The 24473-nt window shown below is 35.8% G+C and overlaps 1 protein-coding gene across 4 annotated transcripts in view; it reads right to left on the bottom strand.

Moving 5' to 3' along the window:
* FGD3 (FYVE, RhoGEF and PH domain containing 3) overlaps positions 1 to 24473 on the bottom strand; it is a 189073-nt gene that overhangs the window by 42450 nt on the left and 122150 nt on the right. For all 4 annotated transcript variants that reach the window (XM_031961088.1, XM_003762189.4, XM_031961096.1 and 1 more), the window contains 5 exons: positions 22464 to 22553; positions 20560 to 20696; positions 10650 to 10806; positions 5932 to 6070; positions 3099 to 3157 (listed from right to left, as the gene is read on the bottom strand). In XM_031961088.1, coding sequence (XP_031816948.1) covers positions 3099 to 3157; positions 5932 to 6070; positions 10650 to 10806; positions 20560 to 20696; positions 22464 to 22553 — 582 coding nt within the window. The remainder of the gene's footprint in view (positions 1 to 3098; positions 3158 to 5931; positions 6071 to 10649; positions 10807 to 20559; positions 20697 to 22463; positions 22554 to 24473) is intronic.

Here is a 24473-nt window from a genome sequence, read left to right as displayed (position 1 = left end):
AGCTTTCCTTTTACTAGAATAATAATAGCTCATGGGCTAACTGTAGAAATAATGTATATTCATTATAGTTTAACTTTTAACAGCATCTTCTATGCTATCCTTATAGATATTGGTAGAATCTGTGGTGATGGAATGTTATTTAGAGTGTTAGAATTTTATTAAGAGTATCAGAGAAGCCGAGAACTTTTGAGTAATACATGAATCATAAAGAAGAAATCTACTATTTTAAAGTCAAATGGACTCCTTTTGAGGAGAGTTCCATCATTTTTATCCAATACTGACCCTCTTTAAATGATATAAAAGTGTATTAATCCTGCGTCTTAGTAAACTACTGTAAAACCAACAAGTTCACACTATCTTATCTGGAACTTTTGAGGAGTTTTAACATTCCAGTTCATTCTGCTCTTCCACATTCATTCCCTTAGTCAAGTTTATCAACCAACAACTCCTCCTCTATACACTGGCTTGGGATGCCCTGGAGCCAGCTCTTAAACAACTTAGCTTAAATTGTGTTTGTTACCTGTAAAAACAAAACTTGCAGACACCCTATATTTTGCCTTTGAATAATAAAAGGTATCTAGAAGTTTAACAATAAAGAATAAGTGATAGTAAGTAATAGCAATAGACTTATAGAAAATATTAATTCTCCTTTTGTCTAGGTCACATGCCATCTAAAGCCCTTTCTCTTCATTTCTACTTCCTGGCTTCCTTCAAGTCTTAGCTAAAATTTCTGCAAAAATTCTGCAAGTTTCCACGTCTTTCTTAATATTATGACTTCCTTGGAGATTTTCCAATTTGTCTTTTAAGGTGCAGCTCAGGGACAGCCTTGTGTTTGAAGCCTTTCCTGATTTCCTCCAACTGCTTGTGCCCTCCTTCTGAAAAACTATGTATATAGTTGTACTTATTAACTCTATATTTATGGTACATAGATATTTTATATGTAATTGACATTTCCCCTTTTGGGATAAAAGTTTCCTATGAGTAGAGATTGTTTCATTCTTTGTACTTGTATCCACAGTGCCTAGCACATGGTGAATGCTTAATAAATACTTGTTAATAAATCTTTTTTGCCATTACTTAATCAATGTGAACACACTTTATTTCTAATTCTGTTTTTTTTTTTTACACCAAAGAATGGTAATATGACTATTTTGTCTTTGAAGGCAATAATTGTCTTTAAGGCAATATTCAAGTATATGTTTTAGATTATTAAAGCATCATGGGGCAAGTGGAGAGTTGGTTTCAAAGCTAGGAAGACTTGGGTTCAAGTCCTGTCTCTGATACAAATTAGCTATATATCACTTAACCTCGAAATGTTTTAGTCAACTTTATAAGTCTATCAGCTTCTCTTCAGAAGGTGCCACCCTGTACTGGCAAGAAGAGTTTCTTCACTTTGAAGTTCCTTATATCAGTTAAGTTACAGTGTCAGTCCCTCTATGCTTAAGGCAGATCCACAGGGTCAAAAGTGGGTCAACTGAGACCCAAAGCTTAATCATTTTGTTTGCACCACTTCCAATTAATGTGTAGAGTATCTCTACTTAAAGAGTTGTACCAGCACTTCAAACTCAATGTCAAAAACTGAACTCAATTTTCCCCCCTAAACCTGTTATGCCAGAGTTCTCAGTTTCCATAATTATCCTGACCCAGTCCTGACCCAGTTTCCCTGCTTCTCAAAGCTCAGTCCTGTAAAACCTCCCCTCCCTCTTTATCAGAATATTTGATAAGGATAAAAGATCTTATGTTTTAGAATATCAGAATGCCTCTCCCCATCCCAAGCTATGGGAATGTCAGATACTGTCTTATTAAGATGCCTCTCCCTATGTCCAGGGTGCCTCCCCCTGATTATGTCATCTCATCTCTGGAGGCTCCCCCCACCCTGTCAGAGTTCCCTTCCCACTCTCAGCACTCTGACTCCACCCCCTGAGTCTGAGCAATATATGTATATAGGTCACTGAGAACTCTCATTGTTTGCTGGATACTTGGAGATTGACAGTCTCATTCAGCCCTGGGACCAAACCATGGATCCATTTGGTCCCAGAAATCTCTCCCTTTAAATAAATTATTAAATATTCTCTGATCTCTATCCTGCCTCAGTTTACCCAGCATAACAAACCTATACCTTAAATCTTCTGAACGTCCCTATTTCTGCTGATGAGACTACTAGCATTACAGACATCAGGATGTGGAATTTAAATTCTAACTCTATCTCTTTTTCATCTCTTTAGAAATCCAATTAGTTGCCGCATTTTGTTGATCTCTCTTTCCAATATCTCTTATACCTTTCTTTTCACTCCTACTGTAACTACTGTGGTTCAGGTCCCAATCTTGCCCATGCTATTGTAATTACATCTTAACTGGTCTCCTAACCTCTGGTATTTCTCCATCTCAATCTACTTATCCTCTAAGATTAATATTTTTAATGTTTAGGCTTGACCATATTATATTCTTACTTAAAACATTCTCATTTTCAGTCATGCCCAACTCTTCATGACCCTATTTGGGGTTTTCTTGGCAAAGATAGGAGGATAATTACAATTTCCTTTTCCAGCTCATTTTACAGATGAGAAAACTGAAACAAAAAGGTTAAGTGATCATCTAGGGTCATATAACTAGTGTCTGGGGTCACATTTGAACTCAGGGAGGTGAATCTTCCTGACTTCAAGCCCAGCAGTCTATTCATTGTACCACATAGCTACCCTTTTTAATATATGATAAAATATAAAGCTTTCTTCACATGAAATTCAGTTTAATGCAAAATATATTCATAATAGCCCAATCTTGTACTTCAAGTCAATGGGGAAAAAAATGGGGAAAAAAGAAATCCCATTATAATGATGATATCCACCATTCATATAAAGAAATAAATACCTCTTGTACAAGGTAATGACGAGTAAAGAGGGCTTAATAACTGGGGTTCTGGGGGTAAAGGGAGAGTAGAAAAGACCTGAGTTTACTTTCAAAGAAGTCAGAATTTTCAAGAAATGGAGGTGAGAGGGGAGCACATTATAAGAAAATCCTGCATAATTGATAAGGAATTTCCCAAAGAAGGCTCACATGAGAGCTAACTCTTCTATCCTGGGCAGGCCTTGAGCACTTACCATCTTTCGAATAGCTGCATTTGAGTGATTCGCTGCTGTGGAGATGAGCTCCAAGGATTCTGCAATTAAAGGGATATCATTAAGATAGTAGCATCAAACATTTGTTAAGCCTCTGCTTTGTGCAAAGTATTACACTAATCTCTTAGAGATCCAGTTCCTGCCCCCAGAGAGCTTGAAGTCTACTTATATTGCTAATAGTTTCCTATGGCCATAGTGATTTCTGAAAGTATATTCTCTTATTGGAGAAAATTCTGTTGTGTTGAACTTTCTCTGGCTAAATAAAATTATGTGAATAATAAAATAGTGTATTTTTTTTTTTTTAAAGCTATCTGACTTAAAAATCCTAGTTCTTTCATCTGATCCTCATGGATTTACCTCATTCACCATCCTGGCTACATATGTCTTTTCAGACATTTGGAATACTTCTAATCCTTAATTTATTTCAGCAAAGTTTCTTTCCCAAGTAGCTTTGTAAAGCTTTTCCCCTTTACTCCCTTTGTCCCAAAGGGATGTTGCTATCCTGTCACTGACATTCCTAAACTGTGATACCCAGACAAAAATATTGTAACCTAAATATCATATGAGAGAAGGTAGAATTAGTTACTATTATCTCCTTATTCGTGGAAGCTGTGCCTCTCTTAATGCAGTCCAAAATTCCATTAGCTTCTTTTTTATTTCCATAACACACTGTTAACTCACATTGAACTTTCAGTGCATTAAAACTCTTACTTTTTTCCCCCCAGATAAACAACAGACTAGCCATCCTTACCCCCTATCTTACACTTGCAAAGCCAATTTTTTGACCCAATTATAAGCTTTACATTTATTATTATTAAATTCTACAGTGACATATTTGGCCTAGTATTCTAGTCTGGCAAGAGCTTTTGAGATTTAAGTTTTGAATTCTAATGTGTTAGCAATCCCTTGAAGTTTTGTGTCCTCTTTAAATAGAATAAGCATAATTTCTATTGGCTTCTTCCAAATCATTAGTAACAAGCACAGGTCCTTGGGGACATTTTACTAGAGATTTCCTTCCAAGATGACATTAAAACCATTAATGAGCACTTTTTGTGTCTACTTATTCAATTATTCCAAATCCCTGATTCCGTGGTCACCTACTCTGCTTTTCTCCAACTGTTCCACAACAATACAAAAAACTTTTAAAATGCTTTATTAAGATCTAGGTAAACCACAGCTAAACATTACTAAAGATTAATAACTCTGTCAAAAAAGAAAGCATTTCCTGAGACCTACTATGCAATACATAAATGAGAGACTCGGGCTTAATTTACAAAGCTGTACCTGAGTATAGGGAAGAATAGACTATTTAAGGTTAACCACTCCTCCACATTTTTCCAAAGCTTTGATGAACCTGGCCCTGGGACAAACAGGTTTTTCTATATCAGCCTTCCATTAAGAGATACTCATCCCCAACAAAGGACTCCTTCCTTATAATAAAGTATAATTTTTTTTAAAATGGACACACTGTGTCCAGTAGTATATTCCTCATGCTGCATCTGCAGTTCACCAGCTCTCTACCAAGAGGAAGGAGGTGGATTTCACTGCCAATGTTTCATCACTATTCTTCTGGAATCAAGAATGGTCACTAAATTGATCTGGGTTCTTTCTAGTCTATCAATATACAACCTTCCTCATATAGATATTCCAACATGGTCTTTACCCTGAGTATTGTTTCACTGACTCTTTTTCCAGTCATCTCTCTTCTTCTCTGGCCCCTCTAACTTCAAACAGATCATTTCTAGAACTATCTTCTTCATTATTTCTGTAATCTGATTCATGCCAATTGCATTAATGATGATGATGTTATCTCATGTGAGATACTTAATAACCCTATGACATGCTTTTATTAATCCTATTTCACAGGGAAAGAAGATAAGACTCAGAGAGATAAATTAATTTTTCTGAGCTCCCATCTTGAGACGACTTGGGCCACAGGTCTTTCTGAATCCCAAATCTCATGTTCTACTCTCTATACCATATATACTAAGACCCCATTTCCTAGCCAAAAACCCAGTATATTCCTAAAGAAATTTGGAGCCCAGATAATTATTGAAAAGAAAAAATGATAATAGTGTGTCAGACCTATGTATGCTAGTGAAACAAGGTGCTGTATACCACTTTGTCCTATTTAGATCTCAGGATCAAAGTAAAGAGCAATCATGAGAACAAAGCCCAGAGTTTCTTCAGAGATCCTGAGGTGTGGACCACCCAGCTGGTTATAATAACTCAGGGAAGTAACTGCATCCAGCTTTGGAATGATCTACAGAATTCACACTAAATGAGCTCTCTTGGGGGAATTCTCTCATGGGTAAGGGGCAGACACCACTGTTCATACCCTAGCTAAGCTGTGATAATGGAAAGGAAAGGGAAGCCTAGGGGAAGGACAAGATAGCCAGGAGAAATCTTTATCAGTAAAAATGAGCAGAACCATTCCAACAAAGGCTGTGAAGGACTTTGCCAAGTCTAAATGTCTAAATGTCTTTATGTCTAAAGCCATATGGGACCTTCCTTGAAGGGAAGATCAACTGTGAACATTGGCATATTTACTCTGAGAATTGAAAGGGGCATTTGAGAACAGTATGCTCTGGTTTCCTGATCTTATTATTCTAGCTCTCCAAAAGGCTAATACTGTTTGTGTGTATGACAAAGTTCTTAAGGTATGCCTTTTCAGACATTTGGAATACTTCTAATGCTTAATTTATTTCAGCAAAGTTTCTTTCCAAAAAGCTTTGTAAAGCTTTTCCCTCTCACTCCCTTTGTCCCAAAGGGATGTTGCTTGTCTCTGTCAATCAACAACTGGAATGTATCTTACTCTCTGCATCTTTCCTGTCTGGAGACTCCCCAGGAAGCTTCTTCAAATAATCCTTGAGCAACATCTCATAGCGAGGGATTCTCTGTACTGGCTCTAGCATGTGATGCTGTAATGTTAAGTTCCCACAGACCTCCTGCTTCTGTTGGCACAAAATCCAAAAATATACAAAGTTAGTCCTAAGAAGGAAGAATAAACAACTAATAGAAATTAATGCAAACATACCAATACAACCTGAAATCTGGACTGCCCTTGACCCTCAAATACAATACTAATATAATGGCATTCTTATGGAAGAAAAATAAATTAAATGAAATTACCCTGTTTCTCCAACTGTTATTAATGTTATGTTAACTATCTCCACCTTTGTTGAGCAACTGAGACTGGATCTTTTCCTTCTTGTGCTCAGAAAAGTGCAATTTTCAATTATTCCTACACCATCTTAGCTCCTAAATTCTGATCATAATTAAAATTCCAGTCCCTAGTTTGCAAGGTTCTTATTGTGAAGAAAGGAAATGGGTAATTATAAGTGAGTTACAGGATTTTTATAGCTTTGTGGGACCTTAGAATCAGTGAAGTTTACTTTCCCTCAATTTAAACACTTGTAAACTAAGGTGCAGAGAAAAGGATTGGTTTGCCCCAGGTTACAAAGCTTGGAAATGGCAGAGGTATTGGCAAAGATCATCTAACTTTCAGTTGGGTGAATTCACCATACTCAAACAGAGATTTCAATGTTAGACTTTCACTCTTTGATCCTTGCCATACTAACCACTTGAAGTTTATAGAAAAGACTTAACTAAAAATTTGGAATAATCACATTTACTCTGATCTACTTTATGTTCTTTCCATTATTTTGGGAAATGAAGCAAAATTAACTAATCATTAACTTTGCAGGAACCTCCTCCATTCATAAGCTAAGCCAATAAATTGCAAATCTAGGTTCATATAGAGGCTGCTAAAATATGCCTGTCTTAAAAGATGAGCTGAAAATCTCAAATGCCAAAGCAGAGGCAATCGTTTTCTGTTGGTGGGCTTCTGCACTGCCATGTCCTGAATAGTAACTAAGATTTCCTATCCCCACCATCTATGTGTGTGACAGGAGCGCAAAGACATGCTGGCTTAAACTATTTTCCAGAGCCAGTATATAACAGTACCACTGTTTTATCTGGAAAATCACCAGCTGCTCTGCTGTGTAGTGAACCGTATTTCTGCTGTTCTGCCTGTGAGTAACCTATTATCTCTTAAGTGTTTTTGTAAACTAAGGCTTTCCCAGATTGTAGAAGTTCTTTAACTGAAAAGAGAAACGAAAATTCCAGAAAGAGAAAGGATTTAAGAAGCTATGTAAGGGAAAAAGTAATGTAGAATAAAGGACATAAAATGCTAAGTGCTACCCACTTCACAGGATATTTATATAGTGGCTCCAACATTTCTGCTGGGGTTTGGAGGTGGGGATGACATCTAAAGGACCACAAAGCTTTTGCCCCAGTTCTGTATTCATTTCTTCTCTTTGATCCCTGTCACAGTAACCAGTTTATATTGGTGAAAAATCTTGGAACAATTACACTTGTTCTCTTCTGCTTTATTTTCTTTCCATCATATTGGGAAATGAAGAAAAATTAGTCAACTGATAACTTAGGGGCAACTTTGACTTGTAGTTTGGGTTTTAAAAATACAACCGTAGTCATACACATGGCTCTCTAAAAAAATTAAAAAAGATGTCCTGTGGGTTTAAAAAAACCATCAACTTCTTTAAAATAAAACTAAGTCTTTCTTGTTGAGCTATGGACAAAAACATTAACCAATGATGGACATGGAGCACCAGAAAAAAAAAATAGAAATGAGTTGTGAGGAAGCCATGAAAGAAATTCTTATTTCAAATCTGATCTGTCCAAATTTTAAAGCATTCGGAGGGGAAAGATATTAGATCTTTCAGGAATTAAGTCAAGTCTCTAGTAAAGTCAAAGTGAAAGTAGACAGAGAGCAGAAGTAAGCAGTGATGGATAGCCACAAGACAGGACAAGTCAGGAGAAGCCCAAACCTCTGAGTAGCAAAGCCAGGCTAACAGAATATGACAAGTGATGAAGCAGAAAGGTAGGCCGAGAGAAGGATACATTAATGACAAAGATAGAGGGGACCTGCTGATATAGTGAATCCTTATGACAAAGCTAAGATCAGAGTCCAACGTTTCAGGCCAGATGAAATGTATATAAAATTCTGAGTTTGAGAAATCAAGCCAAAGTTGATGCCTAACATCTAGACTAGCATAAGGTCATGGGCAGGAGCAGAAGCAAAGTACACAGGTAAGGACTGATAGTCAAGGTTCAAAGTGGACCTAAAGGAATAAAGAGAGAATAAATGGAGTTCAGACCAGAGAGACTGAGAACAATGTCTCCAGTTGGATTTGGTAAGAGAATACTCACAATAATGTAAACATGGCATGAATATCAACTGGATTCAAGGTCTGTAAGCTCTTATCCACAGTTTTAAGCATTTTCTGTGATGTTGGCAGATAATGACTAGTATTTCAAGCCTTTGGACAAGACAGGGCTCTATAGGAGATTACGGTTGATGACAGATTAAGCAGGCTGGGGGGAACTTTGACATAACTAGGGTTTGGGATGGCAGGTTCAAACTATACAACAGAAGAATGGAGTACAGAATATGTAGGCAGCCTCATCCACCAACACAGTCAGAAAATGCTATTGATTACTAGACAATGACAATCCAAACTCAGTCTCTCTTTGGAGCAGATTTCATGAGATAGGCAGATAAAGATTGGCAAGTATGAGTGGGATCTGATGGCTGGCAACTGGAACAGAGATAGAAGACCAGGTCCCCTGAGAAGAAAAACTACAATTCAATCTTTGGAGGGGCAATGGTGTGACAATAAAAATAAAAGCTGCTTCTGGAGAAAGTTCTGATAGAAAAGACCATGAATATGACCATAATCTTTGGTTATAATCCTTCTACTGGTTTGTTCTGAAACCAAACCTCATGGAATAAAAAAGTACCTGATGGAATAGAAATATTTTGGGTTTTTTTTTCCTTTGCAAAGAATATTCAGGGTTGGTAGAATGAGTAAAAAGCACTCAAAAGACAAAAGTTAACAGTTTGTACTCCCATGTCTAATCTAAAGGTGGTAAGTCTGGAGGTTAAGCCACCAATAAGGACTTTTGGATAAAAGCTACTTTGAAGCCCACCTCACTAGAGTCAAAGATGAGGTGAAAGGTGGAATGGGACTAAACTGAGGAGGAATTTAGGAAGTCTGTTTTCATGAGACCTCAAAGTTAGATTAAATAGTCGTTAATAACAGTTGAAGTTTAAGTTAGAGGGTATTACTGTTTTGAACTCTTCCTCCTTCCAACCCTCCTCCCAATAAAACATGTAGATTGTAGGCTATAACCTGAGACTCAGTCATCTACATTCAGGGAAAGCTCATTCAATCATAAAACAAACACAACAGTTCATTTAGTGGCAGTTACCTCAATTGTAGTATTCAAAAGAAAATAAATCAACTCTGGAAAGCTAACTTTGAAGCTGTTTATAAAACTATACAAGGTCTCTCAAAGATTACAGTAAACACCAACTCAACCTATCACACATCTGGGAATTTCTCCTATGCCCAGACACTTTTGGGAAGCAAGATTATTATGTCTAAAGAGGGGGGATAAGGGAGAAAAATAAGAAAATGAGCTAAAAATTAGAAAATTGCTGATGTAACTATTAATGATATAATGCACTCTCAAAGCCAACAGTAAGTTCTTGATCTCAACCTTTAACATTCATCTTAATAGGGAAAAAAAGGATTTCCTGAGAACAATATACAACTTATAGAGATAGCTTTTATTTTCCACTATTCTTTTCACAGAAATCTGATAAATGATTTTATTACTCAGCATGTCTACTTATACACAAAGAGAGGAATTGATTTGAAGACTTTCATAGTATCTATCCCAAGGCCAAACCTTGTTTCTCCCCTAAGTTAATACGGGAATTCTGAGTCTCAAAAGTACTTTGCTCATTATGGCAGCACCTTGGACTGTTTCTCCTATAATGTAAAAACACAGGAAATACAAAAGATTGTATGTGACAGTTGAAGTGACCGAAGGAAGTGAGACAGAGGGAAAAGAAGAAAGAGAGAAGAAAAAGTAGAAGGGAAAGGAGAAGGAAGAAAGAAGTAAATAAAGATAGTGACAAGATGCTTGAAGATGTCCCTGTAAATAAGAAAAAACCCTCTAAACTCACAAAAGACTCTTCCCCCAATGCACTGCCATGTCCTGGGAGCATTAAGCACACAGAAGGAGTGGGAAGTCTGAAACCTCTATTTCCATTCCAAGACAAGCATTTTTAAAAGCTATTTTAGGGGCAGCTAGGTGGCGCAATAGATAGAGCACCAGTCCTGATGAGTTCAAATTTGATCTCAGACACTTATCACTTCCTAGTTGTGTGGCCCTGGGCAAGTCACTTAACCCCAATTGCCTCAGCAAAAAGAAAAAAAAAGAAAAAAAGCAATTGTAGTCATAGGACATGTGGAACAAAATGGACAAGTTCTATCTTGAGTCTCTAAGTATGGCTTTGGGGATGAAATTTCAATGTTTTGTACTATATGAACTTGAGAACAAGTTTAAATTCATTAAATTTTTAAAACTACAACCCCTTTCCCAGCTATATTTTTTTTTTAACACCTGAGACAGAAATATAAAGAAATATCCACAACATACCTGGATGCTTTGAACAACATCTTTAAATGGAGATGATCTCTGGGTCCAGGTGTTTACCAAGTCCATAGCTCTGTCAAAGTTCTTTACATATTCACCGTACATCTTCAGGAATGGAGCTAGCTTCTGAAGGATATCTCCAATCCTGGGATTTGTGCTCCTTAGAAAGGTTGAGCATAATAAGAAAGAAATTCTTATTATCAGTTAGTGATAACACACACACACATTCATACTCATTGGAGGGCAGGGTCAAGGTCTCTAGAACCTTAATTTGAGGAAGGAGCTCAACATAGTTTTCTCCTCTTATTTCCCACCAGTTACTGTTTTTGGACTTGTCTGGAACTATCAGGTCTTCCTTCTCCAAGAAATTCACCATTGGTATATCTCATTATCTACCAAGATTAAATCTGCCTGATATACATTTCATCAGGGCCCTCTGCCCCTGTGATTGGACCCTCTGACTGGAGGATAGGAAGATGGGGTCCAGGGGCCATCTTTTTTTTTATTACAGCTTTTTATTTTCAAAACATGTGCATAGATAATTTTCAACATTCACCCTTGCAAAACCTTATGTTCCAAAATTTTTTCCTCCCTTCCCTTCATCCCCTCCCCTAAATGGCAAGTAATCTATTTTAAACATGTGCAATTCTTCTTTACATATTTCCACAATTATAGTGCTGCACAAGAAAAATCATATCAAAAAGGAAAAAAAATTAGAAAGAAAACAAAATGCAAGCAAACAACAACAAAAAAGGTCAAAATACTATGTTGTGATCCACACTCAGTTCCCATAGTCCTCTCTCTGAGAGGGCTCTCTTCATCACAAGACCATTGGAACTGGCCTGAATGATATCATTTTTTTAAAAAGCCATGCCCATCAGAATTGATCATCATATAATTTTGCTGTTGCTGTGTGCAATGATCTCCTGGTTCTGCTCACTTCACTTAGCATCAGTTTATGTAAGTCTCTCCAGGCCTCTCTGAAATCATCCTGCTGATTGTTTCTTACAGAACAATAATATTCCATAACATTTGTATACTATAACTTATTCAGCCATTCTCCAACTGATGGCATCCACTCAGTTTCCAGTTTCTTATCACTACAAAAAGGGCTGTAGAGTCTCTTATTTAAAGAAGGGTATTACCCATGAAGTTATACTGCCTTTGGACTTGGACCTCCCCATCATGTCCCTATCTCTCACCCCATCTCTTTCAACTCCTTTTTGTGTACTGTCTTTTCCATTATATAAAAATATCTCTAACTATCACATTAGGAGTCATAAAATATACAAAAAATATATAAAACTTGACAGAAATTTGCAAAGAGTTGGGGAAGTAAGATGCAAATTTCTAAACAACAGTAGAACTAGAGAAAACAGTATATGAGTAAATGCTAAATTATATAGGTAGCTCAGTCTAGTGAATAGAGCACTAGTCTTGGAGTAAGGAAGGTCTAGATTTGAATCTCATCTCAGACACCAGCTGGCTCTCAATTTTCCTCATTTGTAAAATAAAGGGATTGCATAAGATAAATAATAATAATAAATAATAAAGATCAATGATCTTTAAGGTCCCTTTCATCTCTAATCACTAATTTTATCACTGTCATGTTTCTATAAATCTCCACCAATTAGAACTTTACTCATAAAAAGCAAATAAATAAATAAATAAGCCCAAACCACAAACCCAACACGCTGGCCATATCTTACAATTATAACTTTCTTTGGCTATAGCTTACTACCTCTGTATTGAAAGGAGAAATACTTTACCCTAAATACACTATTGTCGCAATTGGTCACTTCATTAATCAGTTCTATTGAAGATGCACACACATATATACATGCATGTATATGTGCTTATACACACACGTGTTTATATACACATATGAATATATGGGCATACACTTACTATTTACAAGATATCCATGTTGTTATGAGAGGTAACATGGCATAATGAACAGAGATCAGAGAAATATCTGACACATACTGGCTGTGTGATCCTAGTCAAGTCACTTAAAACTTTCAAGATCCCAGGTAATTTTCTAAAAACTAAAAGTTGTAGGTACTGATTGAGGCAACTGAGTAGCACTTAGTGTCCTCATAGCAATGAAATCACAACTATTTTAAAAAACAAATAAACAACAATAACAACAAATTCATAAGGCACTATGTTAGGTGGTGGGAATACAAAGACAACATACTTATGCTCAAACAGCATAATTTTATTCTATGAGAGAGACAACACATAAGCAAATAAATTCAGGGCAATATAAGAAAGGAGTATCTGTAGAGATCATGGAAGGCTTCATAGAGAAGATGATACAGTCAGTCAACTAGCATTTATTAAGTGCTTTTCACATACTATGCAAAATGCTGGGGATACAAAGAAAGGGGAAAAAAAAATTCCCTAATCTCAGATGTAAGATTTAGAGGTAGCACCAAAAAGCAAATAGATTTCAATATGAGGGATAGCTTAAATGAATGCACAGAGGCAGAAAATGTAATATTAAGTTTTGGAGAAAACTAGCAATAAAGCCATCTGGGCTGAAACACAGTATGTGAAGGCTGGGAAAGTAGGTTGAAGTCAGATTGGGGACAGATTTAAATATCAGGTTGAGGAGTTTTTTTTCTTAAGGAAACAAGGAGCTATGAGATTTTTGAACAGAAGAGTATGGAATTCAAAACTCTGCTTCAGAAGATCAGTGGGAGAACAGGAAAACAGGAAGATGGAGACCAATTGGGAGACTAATAGCTTGGTCAAAAGGTGATAAGGGATAAAACTAAGGAAAAGAAAAACTTGAAGGGACATGATAATCATGCTTACGTGTTTGGAGACTGATCACATAGAAGAATGATTAAACTTTTCTTTATCAGATAACAGAACTACTAATAATGGATAAAACTTGTAGGATGGCAGATTTTGGTTCAATATAAAGAAATACTTTAAAATGATTTAAAATATCCAAAAGAGGAAAGAGAAATGATGAGTTATAGTTACATACAGAGTCAATGAAGATCTTCAGGCACAGATATTGTGAAGGAAGAAATCTTCCATCATTTAGGTAAGGGTTAGACTAGTGATCACTAATACAGAGGCATTCTGTAATGAACATGATATTCTGGGATAAGTTCAGCATGGAAAGATTAGAGGAAATTGTAGTATTTGAAAGTTATAGCTAAAGCTGAGTTTTCATCCAGATTTGCAAAAAACACAGATTTTGGCTAAGATATAAAACAGAGAAGGGAATTTTTTGCTCAAGAGAAGGATAAGTTTTGTGTTTTTTGTTATCTTACGTAAAATTATACTATGTTCTTTCTAATACAAAGAATATCCAAGGCCCTTTACTCTAGATTAGCATCACCAAGGACTTCAGGAATGAAGGGAAAAGACTAATTTAAATAAATATTCGGTGAATTGAGATGTTTGCTCAATTATTATTTAAACTTGTTCAAACAAGTTTCCTTAAAACTTTTAAGGGCCTGGGGACTGTGCAGCTTGGCTTTTTTCTATTTTTTTTTTTTTTCTTGCTTGACTCTAGTGAAGGGAATCTTTCCAGTCTGTTTGCTATTTGCCTTCTGACCCTACATATGTCCCCCAAATGCCTGTATGTCTTCTATAATCTAGTATACACCAGGATTGTTTCATTAAGAAAGTGTCCCTTTGGAAGTTACCAGAGATTGCTATCAGTTGCCTCTTGAGATAACAAGTACTTGGAAACTTCTGTACAAAGCGATCTCATATTGACCCTAACTGCTCCTTTTTTTTTTTTTTTTAAAGCTATTCTTATTCTATATTTACTTTCATCTTGAATGACTTACCTTGTGTGCCAAAGATATATGCTGAGAATTATGGTCTTGAATTTGTCGATCCACAAGGTGTTAAGGAATTAGTAACACAAGGGGTTTAAAAAAAAAAAAAAAAGGCAAACGATCTATTTGTAATGTGCTGCCATGGGATGAGGGGAGTCCTGTGTCACTAGACATGTCCAGGATGTTGTAGAACAGCAGAGTCAAACTCCAATAGAAACCAGGGCTACTAACCTGTTCATGTAGGATCCCTAGGAGATGAACATTGACTTGTTATCTATGTTTCATTTCATTTTTATTCATTCTGTTAAATACGTATCCATCACAATTTTATCTGAGTTGGCTTTAGAAATGTTGCTAGTATATGCAGCTGTGATTGCATGGTTGACATTGCAGTAAGAAAAGGTAATCTTGTTTTAGCCCCTCCCATTTTGGAGATTCTAGGATTGTATTGTGTGCAATGTAAGCATGAACCCAGACAGCCAATGAAGCCCTGAAGCATGGCAAAAACTGGAAGCTAACTATTTAGCCTGAAGTAATGACAGACAATTCTGTAAAGAGGACTATGGATAAGAGCTAAACTGATCATAAAATAGACAAGTAATATACTTGCCCCTTTCTCATTCTTATTTTTTCAAACAACCCCCTTTTTATTGTGTTTTACAGTTTATTAAAAACCCCAGCACATCTGAGTTTGAAGTCTTCCTTCTATAAGTCCAAAGTCACCTATCTGTATTCATTCTTGGCTGTAGTCTCCATATTTAATCTTTTGTACATGTTCTTTTAAAATCAGAGGTCATCAGAGAACTTCCTCTGCAGCCACACTGAATTTATTAAATGCATTTCCCCTTTCTTTTCAATTCAATAGGAATATCATCTCTTGAATCTGCCCCCTTATCTTCATTTACATGGTCATCATCCTAATTCAGGTTCTTAGCAACTCTTCCTTAAATTACCTACTTCTCGTTCATTTCTTCCTTCTTCAATACATCTTCCATACTTACCAAAGTCATCTTTCTAAGGCAGAGGTCTAACCATGCAGTGGCTCCACATTACTTAATAATCAAGTAAAATACAAACTTCTCAGAATGATATTTAAAGTTTCCCACAATCTGGCTATAACCTGCTTTTCTAGCCTTATTTCACAATACTTTCCTTCATATAATCAAACTGAGATTTCTTGACTGGAATTCAATACAATACTATGTGCAAAACACTTATTCCACACCTGGATTCAACTTCCATTTCATTTCTGACTTCCAGAATCTTCCTTTTCCTTCAAGGCTAAACTCAGATGTTATTACATCCATGGTGCCTTCCCAGATATAGCCAATAGTAGCCTGTCACTCCCCAAGTTTTCCTTGCACCACACTTATTCTCTTTGCCTCCAACTAGCATATCGAAAGTAGGGATAGTTTCATCTTTCCTGGCACCTAACAAAGCATCTTGTACACAGTAGGCACTTAATATTTGTTGGATTTAATTTTAATTAGCACAATCTCAACTGAGAAGCAGTAAAGGGGAAAACAAGGTTACAGAAACTCTAGCCAGCTTTGCCTTTACAGGAAGTAAAGAGTCAAGTGAGCAAAGTGATCTCAAAAGGATAAAAATTGAAAAGAACAGATCAAAAGGGGAAAAAATCTATGAGGAATTCCAAAACAAATACTTTTCTCTATCAATGGTAATGGAATCAACACATTTGGAGATATATTTCATGGTGAAATAGAAATGCAAGAGAAGCTAGATTAGATCAAGTACGCATAAAGGAGGTCTATGTTGGAGTTAACATAGTTTTGAAGACCTTGAAGAATCATTTCTCAAGTTAATCTAAAAAAGGGGAGAATATTAAATGCTTAGAAAAAGTCATGAGCTTTATTATTATAAATTTTTCAATGGTAACTCATAATTCTATTTCCCCATCACTACAACAATCTCAAAAGACAGCTTACAGACTATTAGAATCTTTACAAGCTGTTAAGTCATTAGAATTGATAGAGACAATAATTATCTAATTTAGCATGGTTCAATATGATTGATCTGATCTTACAAGGAGATGTTATGGGCCAGAACTTGAAACAAGGTACTAAGTAGAACTGATAGAAACAATGCTTGTGTTCACACCTTTAGAGAGCTCATATAAGCAAGAAGCTCTTAGGGCCAAAGAACACTCTGGGACAGACACAGAGGCATTCTGGGACAGACACGGAGCACTCTGGGAGAGCCAGAAGCCCTCTCTTGGAGGCAAGACAGATTCATTCCAACTTTCACCTTGATGCTGGCTGGAGACATTCGGAGTTGAGCCAGAGGAGTCAGATCCATTCCATTTTCCACCTCTGTGCTGGCTGGAGGCTGAAGAAAGCAGAGGCAGAAGCAAGGGACAATCTGCAAGAGCTCTTGGAAGCAAGCAGAGAGATAGGCCTCTAAGCTAACCGGGCCCAAGGAAAGAGATAAGAAATAAATGTTTGAACTTTTATCAGCTGGCTGTATTTGGAGTGATTATTACTTTTAGCTGAAACTAAGGCTGCCTCCAGAAAACCTCCCCAAGAAACCTGCTCCCAGAGAGAGCCATTATATTATAAAGAAGAAAAACACCACAACAGACACAACAAGGTGATCCTGGATGAAAACTGAAGGGAACAGGAAAGTTTTCAAAATGCTACTCTTTAAGCAGATCACATCTGAACAATCATATAATTGACTGAAAATTACCCCACAAGATCTCATTGTGTTTATTGTTTGCTGATTATTTTTTTTTTGAAAGACCTTTTATTTGGTAGAATAAAATACCATCTCAAATAAGGTATTTTCCATGCATATGTCAAAATAATATGATGTGCATGAAAAATATAACAACAGATAATCTTATTTAAATAATATCAATAAGTGGAGTATAAAAGAAGAAAATGCAACCATCTTAAAAGCCAACATCATGGAAGAAGCCAGTATAGAGTCCAAACTGAGTGGTGACTCTCTAAATATGGTGAGGCCCTCTTCATTTCCTGTCTGTAAATAGTATTGTGCTTATTACATTAAGCCCAGGAGCTTAATGAGCTTCCTAAATGAGCTCCTTAAACATTTAAGAGAATGGCCTAAATATGTAGACAGGAAAAAGATATAAGAGTGAGGGTAAAACAGTAGTTAGCTAGTTTGTTCCATTGCAATTTATGCAAACTCCAAAGATTTAAAGGAAGTTGAGTGATGTCCTAAGGAAAAACTATGGGAAGATCATTGGCAAGACTTACACAGGATAAATGTTAGTAGAGTGGGAGAAAGGTTGCAATTTGCAATGTTGGCAGGAGCATTCATATTGGTGAGATCATTGATCCATTGAATTGTCAAAGTATATGGGTTTTTTAATGGCAGAAAACCTACTCTTCACACTTAGGTTTTTGTTTTGCAATAAAACTAGGCAGTAAATAAAAGGTCAAAGTTTCTAGTAGTTAGTAATATACAGAGGATATAACTGTTAGCTGCAAAATGTGATTGCTTTGCCAAAGATATGGAAACATCTGCCTAGATTCTGAATCTGACTGAATGAAATCTTAATAAAATTGGAGAATGACTCTATCCCATCTCCCAAAATATAAAAAGCAATTGGTACATCAGAAGACATTAACAAAGTGATGATTATGATGATTTCTATTCAAAAATGTAAAAGACAATATAACAATGTGACATATGTAACACTATAACATATGGCTTAAGAATAACTTTGCTACAGCAAATATAATCTATAGCATGATACTATGACATATAGTATATACTGTGAAAAACAGTATAAGAATGTGACAGCATAAGAATATGACAGTATAAGTGTGATATGTTGTAACATTATAATGCTTGGGAAAGTGTGATGAAGAATGTATCCATCTAATGACATAACACTGATATAACAGTATAATAATGTTGTAATAATACTATAGTATCTGACATAATAGTATAATATGCTAGAATGGTGGAGTTCACAGGAACAAAGAAATATGAGGCTAAGTTCTACATTCTAATGGTCACCTGGGATTCTAAGACTTTTAAGGTTTATTTTTTATTATCTTTTCCAATTTTTGCATGTTTTAGCTCAGTTGTTTCCCAGTGGTTATTGGCAACAAATATATTAAAGATTGAGAGACTTTGGTAGACTTGTTAGGAGAAGCTTGGAGACTATATTTTGTTACAAAGGAAGAGAAATTCTGTGTAGAGACAATAGGAAATAAGAAGCAAGTAGATGTTCCAGGTCTAAGGTATGTAGTATGGGGGAGAAGAGGGTGTAGTTAGAGAGGAGAAAGAACTTGCCTGGGGCCAAGAATCATCTTTAAAAAATAAGATGGGCAAACAATTTCTCTCCTTCAAAGCCCTAGAAAGTAACTCTCTATGGAGATTATAGAGTTAATGACTAACAAATGAATACATGTTGCTTAAGGGCACAGAATTTGTGTCAAGTCTGATGTGCTCACCATTCATTTTAATTTGGGGATGGGAGGGAGGAATCAGGATTGAAATTCCCAGAGTCATACAACTAGCGAATGTCTGAGGCCAGGTTTGAGTCAGGTTCTCCTGACCCAAGAGTGGTGTTCTATTCACTGCACCCCTTCACCATACAGTATGGTTTGGGAGCATTGTACAAATGAAGCTCAAAGAACTCATTTATGAAGGCAAAGTTTCAAAGCTTCATAAATACAAACTGCCTTTCCCTGACTTAGGCAGGAGACACAAACTTCTTACACATAATAATCTGTATAACGAGGACTATTACAAGTCAACTGTCCAAAACACCAAGTCCCAGTCATGGGAAGAGGAAAGAGAGAAGGGAGAAAGAAAAAGGGGGTAAGGGAATAATGAGAGAGGGAAAGAAGGACTGAAAGCAAAACTGATTTGTCATGTCCCAGAAAGCAGAGAGGATCTAACCCAGACTACTGGCAAATCTAATTTTAAGGAGTGATGAAATTCACCCCTCGTAAGAAACCCTTATTAATCCCACAACAGCAATACCCTTTAGTTGTTAACTGGAGCAATCATCTGATCATCAGAGGGTGGGGAAGCTCTGCCCAGCAGGTAGACAGGCAGTATGACACATAGAAAAAGGATTTATTTAGAGGGTGAGGAAACACACACCACTGTTTCGTGCTACATTTTACCAACACAAAACTATCAAAATGATCCTATTTAGAAAGGGATCATTAGGCATGTCACCATTCAACAAACAGCACAGTTGCAGGTTTTATAAATGTAAGCTGGAGCTGTTCTCTGAATTTAACAACTCATCATCTGGCTCTGTGAAATAATATATGTCTGGAATATATTTCCTCTTTGATCATCAAAATCTTCCTCCTTCTCAGGTTCAGCTCAGATAGTTCATCTTTCAGGAAGCATTCCATTTTTTCCCAACTTAAAGTAATCTCTACTTCTTACAATCCTGAGTACTTACTAGATCACAAAGCTCAGCTGAAGGAGCCCTTTCTATGAGAGGCTTTTCCTGATCTTTCCAATTGCTAGCACTTCCCTCTCCCCCAAATCAATCTATACTTATTTTGCATATACTTATATGTATACATTACTCCCCTAAGAGAATGTAAGCTCCTTGAGGACAAAGAATATATCTTTTTCTTTTGTAGTCTTATCATTTAGTGTGGTATAAAGGCATACAACAGGTGCTTTAAAATGCTTGTTGAATGCTTGATCTTTGCTTTGTTACTATTACACTTTATGCTAAACTTGTCTATGTACATGTTATATCCCCATACCCCAGTAAGCTCCCAGAGGGCAGGGACTGCATCATTTTTTTATATCTGTATTTCCAGCACTGAGTACAATGCTTTGTTATAGTGGACACTTAAAATAAATTAACTATATCTATATCTATCTATCTATATGTACAAATTTCAATAATGTATATATAAGTAACATTATTGAATTACTTATAATAAAGTCTTGGAGTTTCATAGCTACTCTTAAGTCTTCAGAGGGAATTAAATAAATTCTCAGGACCACTCCACACATATTACATGCACAGGGAGAAAAAAACTGCTCAGAAAGAATTTGTAAAATCTCCCCCAAAATAAATAGCAAACGTTCTATCATTCTTTCAATGTCAACCTGAGATCAGTACTCACCATTCTTGAGTAATTCGAGTCTGCAGCTCTGGTAAAAGAAACTGTCCATGGAAACAATAAATAGAAGAAATGTTGGAGAAGATACCAGTTGTCACTTCAGATGGAATACCAGCTTCTGCCAACTTGGTGCAAAAAACCTTCAGTTGAATAACCAAGAAATCACCGAATGAAATTTGTTCAGATCATTCATTTCCACTTAAGACAAATTATTTGCTTTGTGAAGAAAAAACCTTTAGAATGTACATATTTGCTTTCAGGGCAAATATATTCCATGATTAAAAAGGAATACTATTTGTATTTAGCCATAAACTTTTTTTAATCACTTAAACTGGTTGAAGGGAGTACATTGTTTAAAGGCAAGTTGCAGTCAAGTTCAGATGGTATGATATAAGCAAATAGATTTATAATAAAAGGACCTGGGCTAAGTTAAAACTTTTTTTAAAAAAAAGGAATACTCTACATTAGAAACAAAAGTGTAGTAATGGATGAAATCTCTAAGAAAATGCAGGCTTATCTGAAAGAAAAGAATGACATTTAATCTGCCTTCAAATTGCCTGAAATAGTTTATAAAAAAGAATCTTCAGAATATTTACTTCTCTAGTTAATTAAAAATCAACACAAATAACACAGTTGTTTACATATATATATGTCTATATATATATATATAGACATATATATACACACATGCATGTGTATATATTGAGGTTTTTTTATTTATTGAGCTAATTATTATATTTTATATTTTACAAAGACCTTTCATATCCATAATCTTAATCTGATCCTTATAAAAGCCCTAAGAAAAGGGCAGAGATGGGGTGATTATTTTTCTCAATTTACGCAAAAGGAAAAAATTTATATTTTTTGCTCAGAAAGGGGAACAAGTGGCCCAAAATCATCCATCTAATTCCTGGTTTCAAAGAGCTGGGCTCTTCCCACTCTAACACACTTCCTGCACAAAGGAAGGAACATTACACTATTTGCCTTTCCTCTTTATTCTGAAAAATGGTTCAAGATCATATAGGATAGAAGACTGGACATTGAGTGGAAAGATTGCAGAAGGAATTAATCTTTGGCCTTTGATTTTCAAGTTGAAATAAGAGACTTTATTTTATATGTTTTAAAATTATTGATACATAATTTTTTGGCCACTTCATAATCATTTCTAAATATATTCATCCTTTGTTGTCCCCTTCCCTTTCTTAAAGAAGAAATCATCTCTTACATCCTACAATAACAAGAGGATGTGTTAATCAATGAGGGCTCCATTCCTTAAGAGCAGGTTGAGACATAACCTTCTTGATGTACCGAACAGAGAAAGACCAGATTATAGAATCAGAAGGGCATTGAGTCAAAGCCCTTCACTTTACAGCTGAGGAAATGGAGATCCAGAGAAGCAAAGTTATTGCCACAGACAGCACAAGTGTCTGAAGTGAAATTAGATCTCAGAGTTGGCTTTATTTTTTGTTTGTTGCAAATTGATTATTCTTTTCCCTAAACACCAAAACAGTCTGCCTATAATATTGGGGTTTTTTCTGTAGTTTTTAATAGTATTTTATTTTCCCAAAGACATGCAAAGATAGTTTTCAATACTTACCTTTGCAAAACCTTGTGTTCCAAATTTTTCTCCCTCTCCTCCCCCTCCCCATGACAGTAAACAATCCAATCTAGGTTAAACACGTGTAATTCAAAATATATTTCCATATTTGTCATGCTGCATATCCATACACAAAAAAGATCAAAAGTGAAATAAACACAAGGAAAATAAAAACCAAGCAAACAAACTATAATAATTTAAAACAAAAGAACATTTGTTCATATTTAAAAAAAAAAAAGGCCTCAGCTTCAAGCAAAGTGCTGAAGTAAGAAAGAATTTTAAAAATCATTTTAACTGAAGTTTACTCAACCTGGTCCAGTAGGTGCAATCTTTTGACATAGGCTTCTTCAGTATGGAGGAGTTCATTTGCAATATTGAATAACTTCTGTGGATCAGTACACTGAGGAGAAGAGACAAATGATCCTATTGAGACCAACCTCTTACCACAATCAAGTTTCAAATGAGAAAATACACATAAATGCTTTGTAAACCTCAAAATGCTGTACAGTCATTATTGATATCATTAATAACATTCCAAAAATCTCAACATTGCCAGATAAAATACTTCTTTATAAGATGGTTCTGAAAAGTGGACACTCATTGATAGGATATAAGGTAGGATTTAAAAGGTATTATTCATAGTACTGTTGTTAATTAAATATGAATAGTACTATCTTTAGTAACTGTTACATGGGATCATATAAAATAAAAGGATCATAAGGATCAAATAAAATACTGTGCTAAAGTGCTTTGTAAACTTTAAAATTTAACATAAAATCCATTATTTTAAAGAACAATGATCATTATTATAGATGACAGTAATATAGTACTTTAAGATTTACAAAACATGTTAGTATAGCATCTATTCATTCAATTCGCAGTGTGGTTCCGTGATATAGGTATCACAAGTATACCTACGCAGATATGCTTATTAGATATCACTATCTCCATTTTACAGATAAAAAAACTGAAGTTTAAAGAGGATAAGTAGTTTGCCCAACAGCAGAGAACTAATGCATATCAGAAAGGGAATTAGAACTTATCTCTGTTTTCCAATCCAGTGATTTTGTAACTTATATTCAAGTCTCTCAAATAATCATACTGTCAATTTAAGAAAAACACTTGCCACTTGTGGGAACTACCATGTAATATCAAGAAACAAAGAATAAGATTAAATATAATACACTCATAACAAAAATGATTTTTTTCCTCAAAAATCAAATATAAACCCTAATTGTTTTTGAAATCTGTTACTTCTATTACATAAAGTTTTTCCCAAATCTCCCACCCCACAATGATGATCTTCTCTTTGTTCTGGTACCAAGCACAGGGCCCTACCTTCAGCTGGAACTCAATACTTCTTTGATGAATAAGTTTACCAAAAGTGGTCAGTGTTTTTTTCATTGCATTTATTCCTCTTGATCACAGTTCCCTTTCTCCATCACACATTACTACTTTCTCCATCAGTAAATTGGACACTGCTCACTTAGCTTCACCCATGTAAGTGACTGAAAAGGTCATTCTATGCATGTTGGCTTGTCTGTACTTACAGCAGAAACACCTAAAAGCTGTGGTTACTTTTTGTTCTGCATGGTGCACAGAGTGCAGACATTTACCATTCCAACAAAAACTTGAAAATCTAAGCTTGACCCTTTAGAAATCCTTCCATATGCTTTCTTTATATTCCTCCAGTCTCCTATCTTGCTCCCAATCCCTGCAGTGGAAACTGTTCTGAAATGTGAAGGCCAGAGTGGGAGGAGGGAGAAAAATGAAGATTCAACTTTGGTCCCAGGAAGCATATTCTAACCACTGTTTGTACTTCAAGGGCTTTCACACTGCTTTGGATATTCACGGGTGTGTGATTGTGGCTAGAAAGTAGCTTAGGGACTGTGACTTTGCTTTTGCTGATTTATTTTTATTTGAGGGTAAAATGTTAGATTTTCTCTGGTCACCACCAAAAGTGAGCTCTTGCCAGAGCTACTGTAATAGCATCACAAATCAAGTGTAGAAACTTTGTTTTGGAACAACTAGGCTCCCCTTCTTCTTTTCATTTAACCAATACTGACCTAATGCCATTCTCTAATGGCAGGACTGAAAGCACTGTCATTCTAACAAAAGATATGCCTTAGGCTCAAAGGCTTACAGCTAGACAAAAAGATCTGTACCACCCAGGAAAAAAAGAGGGAGAAGACTTTTATATAAATTGATTCAGTACAATTAGTAGAAAACACTGGATTTGGAGTCAAAGGATCTGAATTTGAATCCTTGCACTTAGAATGGAGGTGATTTTAAACAGAATAATTAACCTCTCTGGGCCCGA

This window comes from Sarcophilus harrisii, chromosome 1, assembly GCF_902635505.1.
Source record: "Sarcophilus harrisii chromosome 1, mSarHar1.11, whole genome shotgun sequence".
NCBI classification, from domain to species: Eukaryota; Metazoa; Chordata; class Mammalia; order Dasyuromorphia; family Dasyuridae; genus Sarcophilus; species Sarcophilus harrisii.
This window is presented reverse-complemented; position numbering and strand designations above follow the sequence as displayed.